The following is a 16366-nucleotide window of genomic DNA, read 5'->3' as shown; positions in this document are numbered from 1 at the left end:
AAAAACATAACATGAACGGATCAACGTCGAGAAATCAGCGTATTTAAAGTGTCGTGGAGTATCATACCGTTCAGGAGGAAATAGGAAGAAGAGAAAAAGAAAAAAAAAAAAACATCAGTGATTTAATATGGCCGTCTGGGTGGTGGTGGATTCGGTGGAGGTGGAGGTGGAGGATTCCGCATGTCATAGCCCCTCAAAGGCGGTAGCCAGCCGTATGGCCCTGGATGCTGAGGATGAGGGGGTGGATGAGGAGGAGGATGTTGCGGAGGAGGCACCTCGTAGCTTCGTGAATAGTTTGGATGGTGAGGATGAGCATGCGGGTGAGGTTGCGTTGGCGGTGGAGGCGGAGGCGGAGCAAGAGAAGGAGGTGGGAAGCTGTCGCGCCGAGGAGGAAAAGTCATGCCCGGCGGGGGAGGGAGGGTTGGAGGCCCGCCGCTGGGATTGCCAAACGGATCCGGAAGACCGTGGAGACTGGGCAGCGTGGGGCGCGGGATTGTCGGCCGCTGCGGCTGAATTGGAGGTAGTTGCGATGCCGAAGATGCTGATACTGGTGGTGGAGGTGGTGGCGGCGCCGGCTGCTGGGTACTGCTGGTCGTGGTTGTAGGGGCCGCTGTCGCGGATGTGGTGGACGGAGTCGGAGGAGGCTGCGGCAGGAGAGGAGGTAACTGCGATGTCGATGCTGATGTTGTCGCCGGCGGTGCAGCACTGCTGCCGGCGGTGGTTGCAATCGTCGTCGTTGTGGAAAGGGACGTGATGGTGGGAGTGGCAGGGGCAGCCGTGGTGGCAGCTGTGGTGTAGGCAGTGCTCTCCTCAGCCTTGATGCCGGGACCAATGGAGTTGATCGCGGTGTCGGCCAGCGCCTGCAATGCCACCGGCGGCTCCTCGCTGACTGCAATGGATTCGCTTGCCTCCAGGAGCGAGACTAACGGATCTGGCCCTGACACCGGTGCGGCTTCCTGGCTGATCTCCTGAATTCGTGCACGCTTGACAAAGTCCTCCCACCGTTTCTCACCCAACTCGCATTGAGCAGCACCCGACGGCGTGCGGATGAAGGACGAAAAGTAGCCCCGCACGATGCGCGGTTCGTCCATGTACAATGGTTCGTAGTTCGATTCGACCGATCCCTCCCGCTCGGTCTTGGGAGCTACATCAGTGGGCTCGGCTTGGTCGATGTCAGGCTTTGTAGTTCCGTCAGCATACCGTTCACAGGTGAGTTTCGGTCTGTCCGTACCTCCGTGTGCTCATCATCTTCGGCAGTCCGAATGCCCTCCACAAACGCAATGTAAGCTCCTTGAGCAGCATGAAGATGCTCCTCGTGGACGTGCTTGATAGTGGTCTATGCTAAAGTTAGACCTCTCTCCCCGCAGAGTAAACCAACAGCGCTGACTTACCCGCAATCGGTTTTCAAGAACCTCCTTTTGTGCCTCGAACAGCCTGTTTTCTTGCTCAACCTGCAGCTCGTATCGGTGTCGGAGAATCTCCTGCCGTTGATGCAAGCGCTCCTGGAGATCCTGTTGCACTTCCTCGTACTCTGGAACGCGACGGTGGGCGTTCTTGTCCTTGATCAAACGCTGTTGTGTTAAAGTCCCGAGCACGTTCAGAGCAAGTCGCTGCGCCCCCGCAAGTCTCTTAAACGCCTGCTTCAGCTCCTTTTGTCGATCCTGTAGCTTTATAATCGCCGGTGTCGGCGACGGCGAGCGATCGAGTTCAAAGTCGGATTCATCGTCTGCTCCCCGTCTTCCGAGTCGTCCTCCCCCGCGGAAACCACCTCGCCCGCGGCCACGTCCTCGGACACTGGAGCTGCCTCTCGCTCCCCCGCGACCGCGCCCGCGAAATCCTCGACCGCGACCTCCTCGGCCCCGTCCCCGACCTCTAACGGCTGGCGCGGCTCTGGCTTTTTCATCCGCCTGCACGTCATCTGCAGCTTCGGGTGTTGGTGGGCTTGTGGTCTGCTTTTCCTCCTCTTCTCCTCCCTCCTCCTGATCATCCTCGCCGTCTTCGTTTTCAACCTTGCCATTGATCTCCGGTGTCTCTTCCTCCTCTTCCTCCTCCTCTGGAGACGGAAGACGGCGCCTGTTGCTAGGTGTGGTTACATTACTTTCCGGCTCCGGCGGCTGCTCCACAAGCTGGACGGGTGACCCTTCGTCACCAGCCTGGGAGCTCCTCGAGCTGGCGTTGTCTGGTGTAGATTCTCTACCTATTTCAGATTCGCCATTGATAGTGTGTTCAGTTGAATGATGTAACCTCGTACTTGGTGAGGAATCCACCGAGGACGAGGAGTTGGACCTGGCCTTGATTCGGGCCGACTGACGGGTGGGTGTTGAGGGATCGCTGGGCTCGGCAACCTTTCTCCTCTTGACCGATAGTTCCGATTTAGCTTCGGCCGAGATGTCTCCCGAGGGCTGACCATTTTCCTCATACCCGTCCGGACGGATCGAGGCATTGTTTTCGGGAGAACTGACTACCGACGAAGCTCCACGGGCCCGGCCGCCACGAGTCGCCCTGATGCGACCACTGGCACGAGAGCCGCTTCCAGGAGTTACATCTGGAGTGTGTCAGTCTTTGAGAATATGATCATGGTTCAAAGTCCCTCACCAGTGGCATCAACTTGTTGATCATGCTCTGCACCTCGAACACCGTCTACTCTTCGTTTGAGCCCTGCCATTGACTTCGACTGATAGATGTCAGCAGGCTGTAATGTTTCAAAACAAAAATTATGTCGGAGGAATTGTGGTAGCAGAATCTGACTGATGGAGACAATAATGAACAAGAACCGGACCACCCAGAGATGAACAAGCGAAGAGATTCAAGGAGAAATAAGCAATATGCAAAGGAATACAAGGGTTCAGTACAGTCTGATGGGATAATCCCATGACTTGAAATGAAAATCACAGCGCGGCTGGGGATCACGGTTCTGGTTCGAGGGCTTCAGTGGCAAAGATCAACAGGCCTTGAAAAATGTAGAAATGCCCGCAAAACGATCAACCGGCCAACAGATTGAACCATGAAATTCATCATGGACAATTCAACATTAACAGATGATTGCGGATCCATCAAGAAATGCCAATGATGCAGAAAAGACAGGGTTGTATACCCGGGGTAACACAAAGGGAAAAGGCCATGTATGAGACGGCCAAGCGCAGTCCAACACAACCACTTGCATGTAAGAGGATGTCGCAGACTGGCCGCCCGCTAGAATAAAAGCCATTGAGAATGACTGTGCTGCATGGAATGAAGATCATGGTCGGTGTAATAAGGAGCATACAATCGCCACCGGCGAATTTAGGCCTTTAGATGCCACTACCACGATGGGGGCCACCTTGGTTGATTTTTTGTAGAAAAACGAGAGTACTTACCAACTGGCCGCTGCACCAGACACATTCGACGGCCTAAAATTGCGGTCGAATGGACTGTGTGTTCGAGAGCCGGACGGCGAAGAGAATCGCGGTTTTGTTAGGATGAACTACAAGCGCGTGGATCTGCTTTGCCTGATCCGGGCGGGTTTGAAACGATCTTATGACGGGGAAGGATTTGAGAGTAAGAAGGCCAGACGAGCAATAAGACGGATAAAAAGAACGCAAAGCAAATCACTGCCACGAGAAAAAGGCGAATATACAGCAGCGCGATTCAATCAGAGGAAATTAGAGAGGATGATTGCCAGGAATCTAGATTTTGTAGGCGGCGGTTCCGATGTCAGTAAAGTTACGGGGTCCCTGTCTTGTCCGTACAAAGTTTGGTAAAATAACTTGGCAATCCGGCGTTATTGATTGGTCCGTGATGATAGCCCTTGCAAAGCAACGAGCAGCCTAGGGAACCTGCATTCAACTCCTGGAGCGGTCGGAGAATGGGGGATGTCGATGAGAACGCCGTGTCAACGTGATCGTTTTTTTGAGTGGATTCCATTTCGATTCTTTGTGCAGTGAATTTCGTGACCGATCGCTGGACCTAGTTTCCAGGGCATGTCTGCATTCTCTGGGTAGATTAGTATGACTTATTTTTATGTTTGATTACGATTAGTAGGCCGATTGAATCGGCTGATTGCCACTAGCGACAGGAATAATGGAACTACGGAGATTTTCATGCTGGCATTGAGGACAGCGAATAAGGTCATCTGCATGGATGTCATCTTCATAGAGAATGCGCATGGATCACGGCGAATAGCCTTAAAATGCAAACACAATGTGTTACTGATCCTCCTGGCGACCCACCGATCCTCCTACGGGGGACAGGATGTTTTAACCCTGAAAATGAACCCTTGACCTCGACCGCTCAAAACAAGCGCACGACCCATGCGGATGGAGCAAGCCGTTAGAAAAAAGTCGGGATGAAAATCAGGCCCGGAGATGGAATAAACGCGGTGTGGCTTTCTGTGGCTGGAGCGGTGGCGCAGGATTTTCCAAAAACGGCTTAGGGTGACGTTAGGCCTTGGAGGGGAACAGGCAACGAGAGCCTGCGACCGCCTCTGGGAATCTCTTCCATCATCGATCTCGTTCGGTGATCTTGTTCTCTCATCACCTTCCGTCTTGGTTGAACTCTGTATCCCCGAGTGGACTTGTTGCCGTCCGTCTCTGTGGGAGTGCGCATCCATCTCGAACATCCCGTTTCCCAAATCACAGGATTCAAGAGCTTCGAAAGGCAGTGCCACAAGTGGCGTCAAGATGAAGCTCACCTTTCGAGTAAGTTGCGATCCCAGAACGTCATGAATCCTGGTTGACTCGCTCCAGGATCTCAAACAGCAAAAGTTCGTCATCGAGGCCGAGCCAACGGAAACGGTACGTAACGGTTGATGGTAACTAGTGTGGCGTTGGGTTAACGTGATGGTATAGATTGGCCAGGTGAAAGAAAAGATTGCCAAAGAGAAGGGCTGGGATGCATCACAGCAAAAGCTGATCTATTCTGGTGCGTATACCGCCGAGCTTCGGTTGCCGGACAGTCTCTGATTGGCCGCCAACAGGTAAAATTCTCCAAGATGCAAATACCATCGAGTCGTACAACATCGAGGAGAAGGGGTTCATAGTGTGCATGGTGTCTAAGGTATGCCAAATTCATCAACCGATGCCAACTTCCTCTTCTGACGTGGTTTAGCCCAAGTCTCAACCATCCTCCGCGGGCCCGTCAACAAAAGCCCCGTCGACGCCAGCTCAGACTGCCGCCCCTTCGACACCAGCCGCACCCGCGCCAGCTGCCGCTCCTGCAACTTCCGCCGCTCCGGCGACGCCGACACCGTCGAGCACGGCAACCGCGTCGGCCGACACTAATCAGCCATTGTTTGGCGATCCCTCCGCACTAGTCATGGGGCCCCAGAGTGAGGCGGCGATTCAACAGATGGAAGCAATGGGTTTTGCACGGGACGATATCAACAGGGCCATGCGGGCCGCTTTCTTCAACCCCGACCGTGCGATTGAATATCTGCTGAATGTAGGTTCTCTACGCAGCACAGCATATGATGGACTCTGCTAACGAACGTAGGGCATTCCCGAGTCGGCTCAACAGGACGCACCTCAGGGTGGTGCTGCTGGAGCCCGCGCTGCAACCGGCACGACCGCCCCGTCTGCTGGTGCCACTGGCACCACCGCACCGGCAGTCAGCGGCGACGAGCCGGTGAATCTGTTTGAAGCTGCTGCTCAGGCGGGCGCCGGCCAAGGGCAGCGAGGAGCTCGCTCCGGTGCCGGGGCCGGGGCTGGAGCCGGAGCGGGCGGTGCTGAAGCGGGCCAGCTGGGGAATCTGGACTTCCTGCGAAATAACCCGCACTTCCAGCAGCTGCGTCAGCTGGTGCAGCAGCAGCCGCAGATGCTGGAGCCGATCCTTCAACAGGTTGGCGCGGGCAACCCGCAGCTGGCGCAACTCATCGGCCAGAACCAGGAGCAGTTTTTGCAATTGCTGGCGGAGGACCTCGGCGATGAGGGCGAGCTCCCGCCAGGCACACATGCAATCACCGTGACGGAGGAGGAGCGCGATGCAATTGAGCGAGTATGTATCCCTGATTCTTATGCTCCCTACGTACAACTAACGAAAACCACTAGCTCTGCCGTCTGGGCTTCCCGCGGGACTCGGTGATCCAGGCCTATTTCGCATGCGACAAGAACGAAGAGCTCGCCGCCAACTTTCTCTTTGATCAACCCGACGAGGATAATGAGCAATGATGATGACGATTGTGTGGGAACGTATTCTTCTCTGTGTGGATTACGACGTATGCAATAATATCCATAGCCCAAATCTGCTTTGAATCTCAGTCTTCTTGGGAGCACTGCACCAAGTCTGATCATTCGTCTTTTTTTGGCCTCTCTTCTTTGTTGGTACGGGATGGAAATGGAAAATCAGGAGTTTATTTTTATCTTGCAGCGGCATTTGATGTGCGTCGTGTAGTTTCACTCATTATCAATTACTCGTTAGGAAATCCGCATTCGCAAATGAAAAAAAAAAAACAGCACATGAAGAAGTAAAATAGCAATATATATCTAGTAAAGGTCACTTGGACTGCGGCACACATGACGAACGCGTAACAAGCCAAACGTTCAACCCGCGCCGACCCACGACGCGGCGGAGGGTCGGCAGGATCCCATCCTCGGCGAAGTCGAGGTCGTCGAGGTTGAGATGTTTCGGGTACGACCATTGATGGAGGAGGGAGAGCGATGAGGGTGATTTATCCGAGGTGGGAGAAGACGGGTTGAACTGGTCGAGATACGTCGCGCTGTTCGGTGCGACGAGGTAGACGGCGGTAGGAGAGGACGAGGACGAGGAGGAGGGGCAGTTGCGCGGGACGGACTTGTCCAGCTCCCGGACTAGGTCTGGGCCGGGAATACCCATGAGGTCAATGGTGGTGATTGAAGGTTGTTGTAGGCTTTGGTTGTCCTGGTTACCGAGTAGCCAGCGCGGCGGAGGGTAGGTTTTCCACCAAAAGACGGTTGCGTTTTGAGTAGCGGTCCCCGATGAATCAGTCAAGGGTGAGGGAGGGGAGGAGACGATGGATGGAATAGCCAGCTGTGCCGGGATTACGCCGCCCTGGTGGTGGATGCCCATGAGGAAGCCCATCGTCACATTGAACACAATCCATGCAACGAGGAACACGCGCGAGCGCAGTGGGCGCAGGCAGGAGAGAAGCAGGGGGACGCAGGGGATCAGGAAGCGGGCTTCCTGGTGCGGGAAGATGGAGAGGATCATGGTGCCGGTGAGGGCGGCCACGGCGCGCTTGTTGCGCAGATCAACGGCGATGCCGGTGCGGGAGCGGATGAATGGGGCCAACGCCAGCGCGACGAATGCCGGCCCAAGGAGCTGCGGGAGGTTCGCGAGAAAGTGCTGGTGGTGCGGGTGTAGGCCGTGCGTGGCCAGGTTGTTCGTGTCGGCGTTGTAGCGGAAATTGTTGAGCGGCGTAATAACGGGATGCCGCAGCGCGTCGAGGACCGACGACGATAACGATGGCCGGTAGAAGAGCGTGTCGGTGATGATCGCCAGCAGGGTGAAGAACCCGCCGAATGCGATCAGAGTCACCAGCGCTAGGGGCCTGCAACGCTGTCAGTAAGCATTGAGCGACAACAACGAACTGAAACGGATCGCACCGCACCGTTGAACGAAATAGGGCAGTAGTTGCAGCCCCGGAACGAGCAAAAACGCTGGGAATGTAATCCTATTAAACACCCCAATCACCGCGACGAGCGACAGCACCACGCACGACAGAACGGCCAGATTTTCCTTTTCCAGAGCCATCCGTCAGTCGATCTGAACATCGCAAGCATTGTTGGCTGCCAAACCTTGTCCTCGACAATGCGCTGGATCAAGACCAAACCCCAAAGGACCAACAGTGTCTCGATGCTGTTGGAGAAGGTGTGCGTCTGATATGTCCATGTGACATACGATGAGGCCACGAGGACAACGGTCGGAACGCGGTAGCGCGGCGTGCGCACCAGCTCATACAGCGCCCAGTCCTCAAGCACAAAGCTTAGGATAAACATGCCCGCGCGTAGCACATGAAATACCAGCTCCGGCGGCGGGCTACCCTGGTCGGACTCGTGGTAGAACCATTTCAGCACGCTCATCGGTAGGCCGTACACGGGCCATAGTGGGAACACGCTTCGGATAGGTCGGTCGGAGGTAAACTCCCAGGTGAGCTGTGAGGGATATGAATAGATGCGCCCTAGAGGTTTGTTGTGTTCGAGTCAGTTATCGCGAGTTTTCGAGTAGGGTGGGATGGATACGCGACGGGAGGATTAGATGATCGACGCACCCGCAAATACTTCGGGGCCCTGGAACTGCTCATCTGGATGTAGATAGCTCGGCGACAGCGCGAAGTATATTCGAACCAGCAGAAGAATCAGGTATGTGCGCCGCCACATGGCGTTCAGTCTGATTGCTTCCTACACGGCACACAGTAAGCCGATCGAAGATGGCGCCGAAGGGGGCGACACATCGCTGCCGCCCAGGCCGGGATGAGAATCAAGGTAGATAATTGATATGGGATAACAAAACACTCGTACGGAGAAAGGTCGGAGTTGCAGCGGCTTATCTAGTAGATATGTAATCATAGGGTTGCATGGGCTGTCCAGGGCATCGGTTGATTTATCAACTGAATAAGGATTGTAATAATAATGCGGCTGTTTGCTTCTCCTGACGACCAGTTCCGCGCCCAGCCAGTCAAGCTAGGGGATGGTATCCAGGCACCAACATCCAGCGTTGCGATTGGATTGACGTGCGATTCTAGAGATTTTTAGGACGATAGTTCGGGCTATCAACTGGGGCTTCATCGGGCCCTCTCTGGCCGAGACGAGCATAGAGAACGGGGCATTCTGGCTGGGGGTCTTTGGTGCCTCCTGGACAAATGGTGCGATCCGGCATGGATGGTTTGTAAGCGCATCAGGAGGCGGCCTCCAATTCAGTCCAACGGCTCTGGATTTGGTTCAAAAGGAGCTCGAAAATGATTTGCAGCTGCCGGCCTTCCGCACTACAGAAAACGAGACCAACATTGATTCCTACAACGGCTAGGACATGATGACTAACGCCTGCATTTACGGGCTTTCTACTAACCAATTCAAGTAACTTGGCTTTCTCCTTTGATTACATAATGCAGTAAATTACGAGGCGGGGCTTGGCCCGGCTGCCTTTGTCTACCTGAGCCGCTGGCTTTGAATGAACAGCAGCCTGGGAACCATCGCAAAGGAAGTTACACGCCTAGAAACATAAGTTACTCAGTCGTTGACTTGATTTTTGACGTTACTCTTCAGGTATGGCATCTCTTCTGCTGGCTGCCTAGCACCATCCCCACGTGTCTAGCTTCAGAAGAGCGCCTATATTAACAGTGTTCGCAGCCTTCCAAACCTCGTTACCTGACCACTTCTTTGACACGTCGCCTGAGTGATAGACAGAATGTCGGAACCCAAGACCATCACTCTTCAGAGCTCCGACGGAGTTGACATCACAGTCGGTCAGTTTTTTTTTCGTGGTCATGCCTCTCGATTCATGGCAAAGATGCTAATCGTGTTTCTGCAGATCGCGATGTCGCAGAGCGGTCGGTTTTGATCAAGAACATGCTGGAGGACCTGGGTGATGCCCAGGAGCCCGTCCCAATTCCAAATGTAGAGTCAACCGCAAAAACGTATTTGTCGATGCGGCATGACTGATCTGCTTATGATGACAGGTGACCGAGCCGGTCCTCAAGAAGGTTATCGAGTGGTGCACGCACCATCGCCATGACCCTCCCAGCACGGGTGACGACGATGATTCACGCCGCCGAACCACCGACATTGACGAGTGGGATCAGAAGTTTATGCAGGTGGACCAGGAAATGCTCTTCGAGATCATCCTTGTATGTCCCAGAGACCGTGCCTCTTTATGGTTCACATGATACTAACTAGGGTTGTACCAGGCCGCCAACTACCTTGATATCAAGGCGCTGCTCGACGTTGGCTGCAAGACGGTCGCAAACATGATCAAGGGGAAGTCTCCTGAGGAGATTCGCAAGACGTTCAATATCCAGAACGACTTCACTCCGGAGGAAGAGGACCAAATCCGGCGCGAGAACGAATGGGCGGAAGATCGCTAAAGGGTTTTGCTTACGGTTGCTACGTATGGACTTAACGTTGTTTAAGTTATCATTTCATTTAATTCCCCGGCGTCGGCGTTGTTTCTTTTTTTGAATTTGCAAATCATCAATGCATGATTGCTTTATACGTAGAACCATCACGGAATATTTGACAAAAACAAACCCTAACGCTCTGGCTTGCTCAAGGAACGCAATGTTGCAGGAGCAACATGGTTCGTACTCTCTTTTACTGAATGTCTTCGTAGTGACCGGCTGAGTAGGCTGCCTCCATACTAGTAGCTTCCAAGCCACTAATTTGATGCCAGTAATTGAAGGCATATCCGGCACGATGTCTACGCTCTGGGTGTAACACCAGCTCGTCCATCGAAACTCGCCTCGAATATGAAGTTCCATTCCCTTCAGTAGAGTACTACCCGTCGACCAAAAATAGTGGACTTTTATGTCATCATCCCATTGGAACCCTATGGCCTATGCAAACATCACGGCTTTTAAAGTAGTAGAAAAAGGAAATACACCAGCTTCTCAACATTGCCATTGCCATCCCGGTCCCACGGCGGACTCTTTGACCATCGTCACGCGCCGAAAAGTCGGGGGAATTGGTGCATGTTTTCGATCGCTGGCTGGCCGTTCAGATTCCGAGGCGGGTCTTGCGCCAGTGCCGTCTCTTAGCGTTGTATCTGTAATTCGACTCCGTCAGCATGGATGGTTCGAGGAAAATTCTTGAACGGAATATTGCGAGCAGGAGGCGAGTAATGAACGAGAAAAAGCCGGGAACTCTGCTTAGGACGGTCGTAATTGTGTGGCAGTATGTTTCCCTCTTCTCCCTCTTCCTTTTTCCATTCTCGCACTTTCCTCCCATCGAACTCGCCGCGGACGGACTCAAAACGACAGCAAACTAAGGGGATCTTTACCTAATGGTGTTCCCAGTTCGGAGACGGATCCATTGCGGGATGGGACGGTTCTGCTTCTGCGCTTTGGCAAGCTTCTGCTTGGTGCGGAAAGACTTGTGGCTCTGCAATAGGGTAAAAAAGTTCGGCGTCAGATCACTCTCAAATCGTACATTATCTGTAGGCTGGAAGTCATACCGGCATCTTTGCTTGCTTGTCGGGATGGCGAGCTCGACCTTTTTCTGTAATTTGTTGGCAAGACGTTCAGAACGTTCGATGGCATCCGTAGATGTTTTGTGTGGGTAGGGTTTAGCGCCGTTCGCTTGGCCATTAGTCACGTGATGATAATTGTGATGATATAATCAATTCGCGGATTTTGAGAATTTCCGTTCCGAGTCTATTGCCCACTGCATTCGGTACTCCGTGCTTGGCGTTCGACTAGATCAGTGTCACACTTCATGGGGGAGTAAGCTTCGCTGAGCTTGCTAGGCAACTCTGCAGTCTACACCAAAATGGTCAATATACAACGGAGACTACTACAATTTCGCTCGATGTTGCGGAGTAGGTCTTGAGTGTTTGAGTTCAGATTCTCGTGGAGGCTTCGGGGACGGTATTGCTTCCTGGTCACCTAGCTGGACTTCCCTCAGGACTGAATACTTTTGAACAGTGTTGTACGAAGAACCGTATCCCAAGTTTCGAGCGACGACAGGGGAAGGATGGCGAAGAAAATGGAAGAGTAGCTGAATACGATGACGTTGATATGTATGTCCAGTCTGCCAATTAGGTAGAGTCTCCAGTCTTAAACCTCTAGCCCTCAACATGGTGCCGATCAAGCCGATCGGAGAGTGTTCAGAACTCCGGAGACCGTTGCAGTCCATAGGATACACCCAACGAGACAGACCTCAGACTCCATGAGAGTCCATGTTGGCTTCATCTGAACTCAGTTCATCTGGAACCTGAGTCCCTGCAGGCTGATTAGTCGTGCCCCTTGTCCTTCAACGATTACTGTTGACATCCACATCGCCACTGCTGGCATACCGATCGCAACAATAATTTAAACCTCGGGTCTTCACGGATTTTCTCATTCAAGTTGGCCTCAAGCGCCCATCGCCCGCAGTGCATACGGAGTACAGTTGGCTTTCAATACGGGATAGAAATAGCTACTACTGAAGACCGTGATACCAGGTATTCTGTCACTATGCTCGGTACTGTACGGAGTAATCACCAGGAACCGGCAGTTTATTGATCAACATAACTACGGGATACAATCTGCAGACAATTGATAGGTATGTGTGTTCTGCTTTGTTCCCTGTTTTCTGTTTCAAGATTGCTTATCGTGGGAAATCTACACAGCTCGGACATCACTGTGAAATGGAGGCCTTATGCATAGCCCAAGACATGCGGAGATACTAAGCTAGAGGATATCCAAATTTCCAGACAACAGGCGTCCTTCGAAAAAGTAATAATAACGTTCTCCGTACTCCATACGAGTAGGGGTCATTTCCTATGGGAGACTCCTGGTTGTAACCTTGGGGACATTCAGAAGCCACATCGTCGCGATCCACTGCAGCGATGACTCATCCCTCGCTCGCCTCAGTTTACGAGGCATCTTAATTCCTGACATCGACGATCTTTTTTGGATAGGCAAGGTCTGCCCGTCATTCGTTGGAATGCGCTATTTCAAGAGGCATCCATCGATGGGTATTGCTACTTTTAACCTGATATGGAATATATCTCTTCAATGTTCCATTCTCCTTGTGTGTCGAGTCTGCGCGATCAGGCCATTTGCCAACCCAGCCTTGGTAGAGCTTGACCATCTTGGCTGCATCCAAACACGGCTTAAGTTCTTAGGGCTGATACCTAGTCTGATAATAAGTCCATTCAGTGGGCTTCCCGAGCCGGATTCGACCCTCCACGGATTATCAATCTTCCGGACTGTCAACCAATCGAAGCAGGGAAAATCCCAACTGAACTAGCCAACAGAGAACCCTAGACTTGACAAAACACTGTTGTTACCGTCGGCGGACATTACTCACGAAAACTCTGCCGTGGTCACTCCTATCCCTTTGCTTTTCTGTGTATGCCTGCTTGGGGGATATAAGATGTTATCGTACTCCGTAGACACTTGTGTATAGCTTTCGTGCCCTGGTGTCATGGCTTCATCTCAGCCTGCCGCGGCTGCCATATAGACGAAGCCGGACTTAGAACGGCACCAAAGTGTTGATGCTCGTTGATACTACTCGAGTCTTGCACACACACTTCTCATTCCTTAATTCGGAGATTTCTGATCTACCTTTTGCCTGGTTGATAGGTTGATAGCGTTGCCTACTATCCTAGGCGCGACATTGTCCGTGTTGCTCCTGGCAGAATCGTAACCCAACCACCATGAGCTCCGCGGACGATCATAGTGGCCAGAAGGCCGCCACCAACGCGCCGCACGACCAGGAGTCGCTATCACCTTCAGCTTCCTCGCCAACCGCCGTCGATGAGAAGAAAGCCGCGCCAAAACAGTCAGGATCGGACGGCCAGGAGGACGCCTTTGCACATCTTCCAGAAGACGAAAAGCAGATCCTGAAGACGCAGCTGGAGTCGCCCACGGTGTCTGTCAACTTCTTTGGCCTTTACCGATATGCGGACGCATGGGATTATTTGATTTTGTTGGTCAGTGCCATCTGCGCAATTGCAGGCGGTGCCGCGTTTCCATTCTTTACGGTGAGGAATTAAGAAACTGAATCCTAGGTCAGTGTCTATACTAATCACTGGGTACGTCTAGATTCTTATTGGTGAACTGGCAAACACTTTCCAAAGGATCTTCTTGGACACAATCTCCTACGACGAATTCTACGATGAGTTGGTCAAGTACGTTCTCTACTTTGTCTACTTGGGTATTGCCGAGTTCTTCACCATTTACATCAGTACGGTCGGATTCATCTACACCGGAGAACATGTGACGCAGAAAATCCGTGAGCACTATCTGCAGGCGATCCTACGTCAGAACATTGGCTTCTTCGACAACATTGGGGCCGGTGAGATAACCACCCGAATCACGGCCGACACCAACCTGATCCAGGAGGGTATTTCGGAGAAAGTCGGTCTGACCTTGACTGCCTTTGCTACCTTTGTCACTGCATTTATCATTGCCTACATCAAGTACTGGAAGCTAGCTCTGATTTGTTCCTCGGTCATCCCTGCCATGTTCCTCATTATGGGAGGCGGGTCTAAAATCGTCGTCAAGGACACCCAAAAGAATCTTCAAAGCATTGGATTGGGAGGAAGCGTTGCCGAGGAGGTAATCAGCTCTATTCGAACAGCCACTGCCTTTGGCTCCCAGCAGCGACTTGCCGATCAATACGCCAAACATCTCAAGGTAGCCGAGAAGTATGGCATCAGAGTGCAGGCACTCGGAGCCATTATGTTCGGCTGCATATTCTCGCTATTCTACATGAACTATGGCTTGGGATTCTGGATGGGTTCCCGGTTCTTGGTTGACGAATCGGTAACTGTTGGTGAGATATTGACGGTACTGATGTCAATCTTGTTCGGGTCGTTGAGTCTGGGACACGTCGGGCCGAATGGTCAAGCATTCGCCAGTGCGGTGGCCGCTGGCTCCAAGATCTTCGCAACTATCGATCGTGTTTCTCCTCTCGATCCAATGGTGTCTGATGGCAAAACCCTCGATAAAGTAGAGGGCACCATTGAACTGCGGAATGTCAAACACATCTATCCGTCCCGTCCCGAGGTCACCGTCATGGACGACGTGAGCCTAGTGATTCCAGCTGGCAAGACCACTGCCCTGGTTGGCCCGTCGGGATCCGGGAAGAGTACGATTGTCGGCTTGGTCGAGCGCTTTTACAATCCTGTGCGAGGTCAAGTACTACTCGATGGCCATGACATCTCAACTCTCAACCTCCGATGGTTGCGTCAGCAGGTGTCGTTGGTTAGTCAGGAGCCCATTTTGTTTGCAACGACGATCTTTGAGAATATCCGCTACGGCTTGATCGGCACGCCTCTGGAACACGAGACGGGAGAGAAATTGCGCCAGCGGATTGAGGAAGCAGCGAAGATAGCAAACGCTCATGATTTCATCATGAACTTGCCAGAGGGCTATAACACGCATGTTGGCGAGCGCGGTTTCTTGCTGTCAGGTGGTCAGAAGCAACGGATTGCCATTGCCCGTGCGGTTGCTAGCGACCCCAAGATTCTGTTGCTCGACGAGGCAACCTCGGCGCTGGATACCAAATCCGAGGGAGTTGTGCAGGCAGCTCTCGACAAGGCGGCGGAGGGCCGTACGACGATTGTGATCGCGCACAGACTGTCGACGATCAAGAATGCGCACAACATTGTGGTGTTGGTTGGAGGCAAGATTGCTGAGCAAGGCACGCATAATGAGCTTCTCGACCGCAATGGGACGTACGCCAAGCTTGTCGAGGCTCAGAAGATTGACGAGGAACGAGACGCAGAGGTGGCCAATATCGATGAAGAGATTTCGCGGACCGCAACGGGCAAAAGCTTAGAGGACGCAAAGGATCTCGCGGACGAGGAGAAGGGTGCTGAAGCTCTTGAACGGCAATCGACAAGGAAGTCCACCTCCAGCGTCGTCCTCTTCAAGAAGTTGCCGGAGTCGGAGACGCATTATTCGCTTTGGACATTGATCAAGTTCATTGCTTCCTTCAACCGACCAGAGGCGCTGTACATGATTATTGGTCTTGTTTTCGCGGTTCTGGCGGGTGGCGGTCATCCCACCAATGCGGTCTTTCTGGCCAAGGCCATCCAAACGCTGTCCTTGCCTCCATCCATGTATGACAAGCTCCGGCATGATGCGAATTTCTGGTCACTCATGTTCTTTATGCTGGGATGTGTCCAACTTTTCCTTCTTGGCGTTCAGGGCACTGCGTTTGCATTCTGTTCCGAGAAACTCATTCGACGGGCCAGAGAAACCGCTTTCCGAACCATGCTGCGTCAGGATATTGTCTTCTTCGATAAAGAGGAGAACAGCACTGGTGCCTTGACATCGTTTCTGTCCACAGAGACGAAACATCTGTCCGGTATTAGTGGTATGACTCTGGGTACCATCCTCATGACGACTTCCACTTTGGTGACGGCCTTGGTGGTTGCCCTGGCTATTGGATGGAAGCTTGCGTTGGTCTGCATCTCGGTCGTTCCGGTGGTGTTGGGCTGCGGCTTCTATCGATTTTACGCCATCGCCCAGTTACAGTCACGCGCTAAGAAGGCATATGAAGGCTCTGCCAGCTATGCATGCGAGGCGGCATCCGCCATCCGGACGGTTGCTTCACTGACCCGCGAACAGGACGTTTTGGCAACCTACCACGAGCAACTAGAGGCGCAGACGAAGAAGAGTTTGATCTCGGTTGCCTGGACGTCGGTGCTGTATGCTGCTGCTCAGAGTCTCGCGTTTTTCTGCATGGCGCTTGTGTTCTGGTATGGC

General features: G+C 52.9%; 8 protein-coding genes across 8 annotated transcripts in view; 5 read left to right on the top strand and 3 right to left on the bottom strand.

The window, feature by feature from the left end:
* Positions 1–122: 122 nt before the first annotated feature.
* On the bottom strand, positions 123–4291 carry VTN49DRAFT_1441 (uncharacterized protein; the record flags this gene model as incomplete). The annotated part of the gene is made up of 7 exons (XM_069409056.1): positions 123–1178; positions 1232–1336; positions 1392–2197; positions 2252–2545; positions 2596–2674; positions 3357–3366; positions 4254–4291. The coding sequence occupies 7 exons, from the start codon at positions 4289–4291 to the stop codon at positions 123–125; spliced, it is 2388 nt and encodes a 795-aa protein (XP_069270480.1).
* Positions 4292–4658: 367 nt separating this feature from the next.
* Positions 4659–6143, top strand: VTN49DRAFT_1440 (uncharacterized protein; the record flags this gene model as incomplete). Its single annotated transcript, XM_069409055.1, has 7 exons — positions 4659–4676; positions 4725–4772; positions 4827–4899; positions 4955–5034; positions 5086–5418; positions 5470–5970; positions 6024–6143. The coding sequence occupies 7 exons, from the start codon at positions 4659–4661 to the stop codon at positions 6141–6143; spliced, it is 1173 nt and encodes a 390-aa protein (XP_069270479.1).
* A 325-nt stretch (positions 6144–6468) lies between these two features.
* VTN49DRAFT_1439 (uncharacterized protein) lies at positions 6469–8330 on the bottom strand (the record flags this gene model as incomplete). Its single annotated transcript, XM_069409053.1, has 4 exons — positions 6469–7501; positions 7562–7689; positions 7749–8131; positions 8222–8330. 4 exons carry the CDS (start codon positions 8328–8330, stop codon positions 6469–6471), a joined length of 1653 nt encoding a protein of 550 aa, XP_069270478.1.
* A 50-nt stretch (positions 8331–8380) lies between these two features.
* Positions 8381–9321, top strand: VTN49DRAFT_1438 (uncharacterized protein; the record flags this gene model as incomplete). The annotated part of the gene is made up of 4 exons (XM_069409052.1): positions 8381–8435; positions 8714–8838; positions 9129–9215; positions 9265–9321. 4 exons carry the CDS (start codon positions 8381–8383, stop codon positions 9319–9321), a joined length of 324 nt encoding a protein of 107 aa, XP_069270477.1.
* Positions 9322–9357: 36 nt separating this feature from the next.
* Positions 9358–10033, top strand: VTN49DRAFT_1437 (uncharacterized protein; the record flags this gene model as incomplete). The annotated part of the gene is made up of 4 exons (XM_069409051.1): positions 9358–9415; positions 9481–9566; positions 9629–9796; positions 9857–10033. 4 exons carry the CDS (start codon positions 9358–9360, stop codon positions 10031–10033), a joined length of 489 nt encoding a protein of 162 aa, XP_069270476.1.
* Positions 10034–10472: 439 nt separating this feature from the next.
* VTN49DRAFT_1436 (uncharacterized protein) lies at positions 10473–10757 on the top strand (the record flags this gene model as incomplete). The annotated part of the gene is made up of 1 exon (XM_069409050.1): positions 10473–10757. One exon carries the CDS (start codon positions 10473–10475, stop codon positions 10755–10757), a length of 285 nt encoding a protein of 94 aa, XP_069270475.1.
* A 187-nt stretch (positions 10758–10944) lies between these two features.
* VTN49DRAFT_1435 (uncharacterized protein) lies at positions 10945–11251 on the bottom strand (the record flags this gene model as incomplete). The annotated part of the gene is made up of 2 exons (XM_069409049.1): positions 10945–11045; positions 11119–11251. 2 exons carry the CDS (start codon positions 11249–11251, stop codon positions 10945–10947), a joined length of 234 nt encoding a protein of 77 aa, XP_069270474.1.
* A 2054-nt stretch (positions 11252–13305) lies between these two features.
* Positions 13306–16366, top strand: part of VTN49DRAFT_1434 (uncharacterized protein) — a gene marked incomplete at both ends in the record, with an annotated part of 4067 nt that continues 1006 nt past the window's right edge. The window contains 2 exons of the mRNA XM_069409048.1: positions 13306–13632; positions 13694–16359. Coding sequence (XP_069270473.1) covers positions 13306–13632; positions 13694–16359 — 2993 coding nt within the window. The remainder of the gene's footprint in view (positions 13633–13693; positions 16360–16366) is intronic.

This window comes from Thermomyces lanuginosus (assembly GCF_041956635.1).
Source record: "Thermomyces lanuginosus strain ATCC 200065 unplaced genomic scaffold VTN49scaffold_22, whole genome shotgun sequence".
Taxonomy (NCBI): domain Eukaryota; kingdom Fungi; phylum Ascomycota; class Eurotiomycetes; order Eurotiales; family Trichocomaceae; genus Thermomyces; species Thermomyces lanuginosus.
Note: the sequence above shows the minus strand (reverse complement) of the source record. Positions and strands in the feature narration are given on the sequence as shown.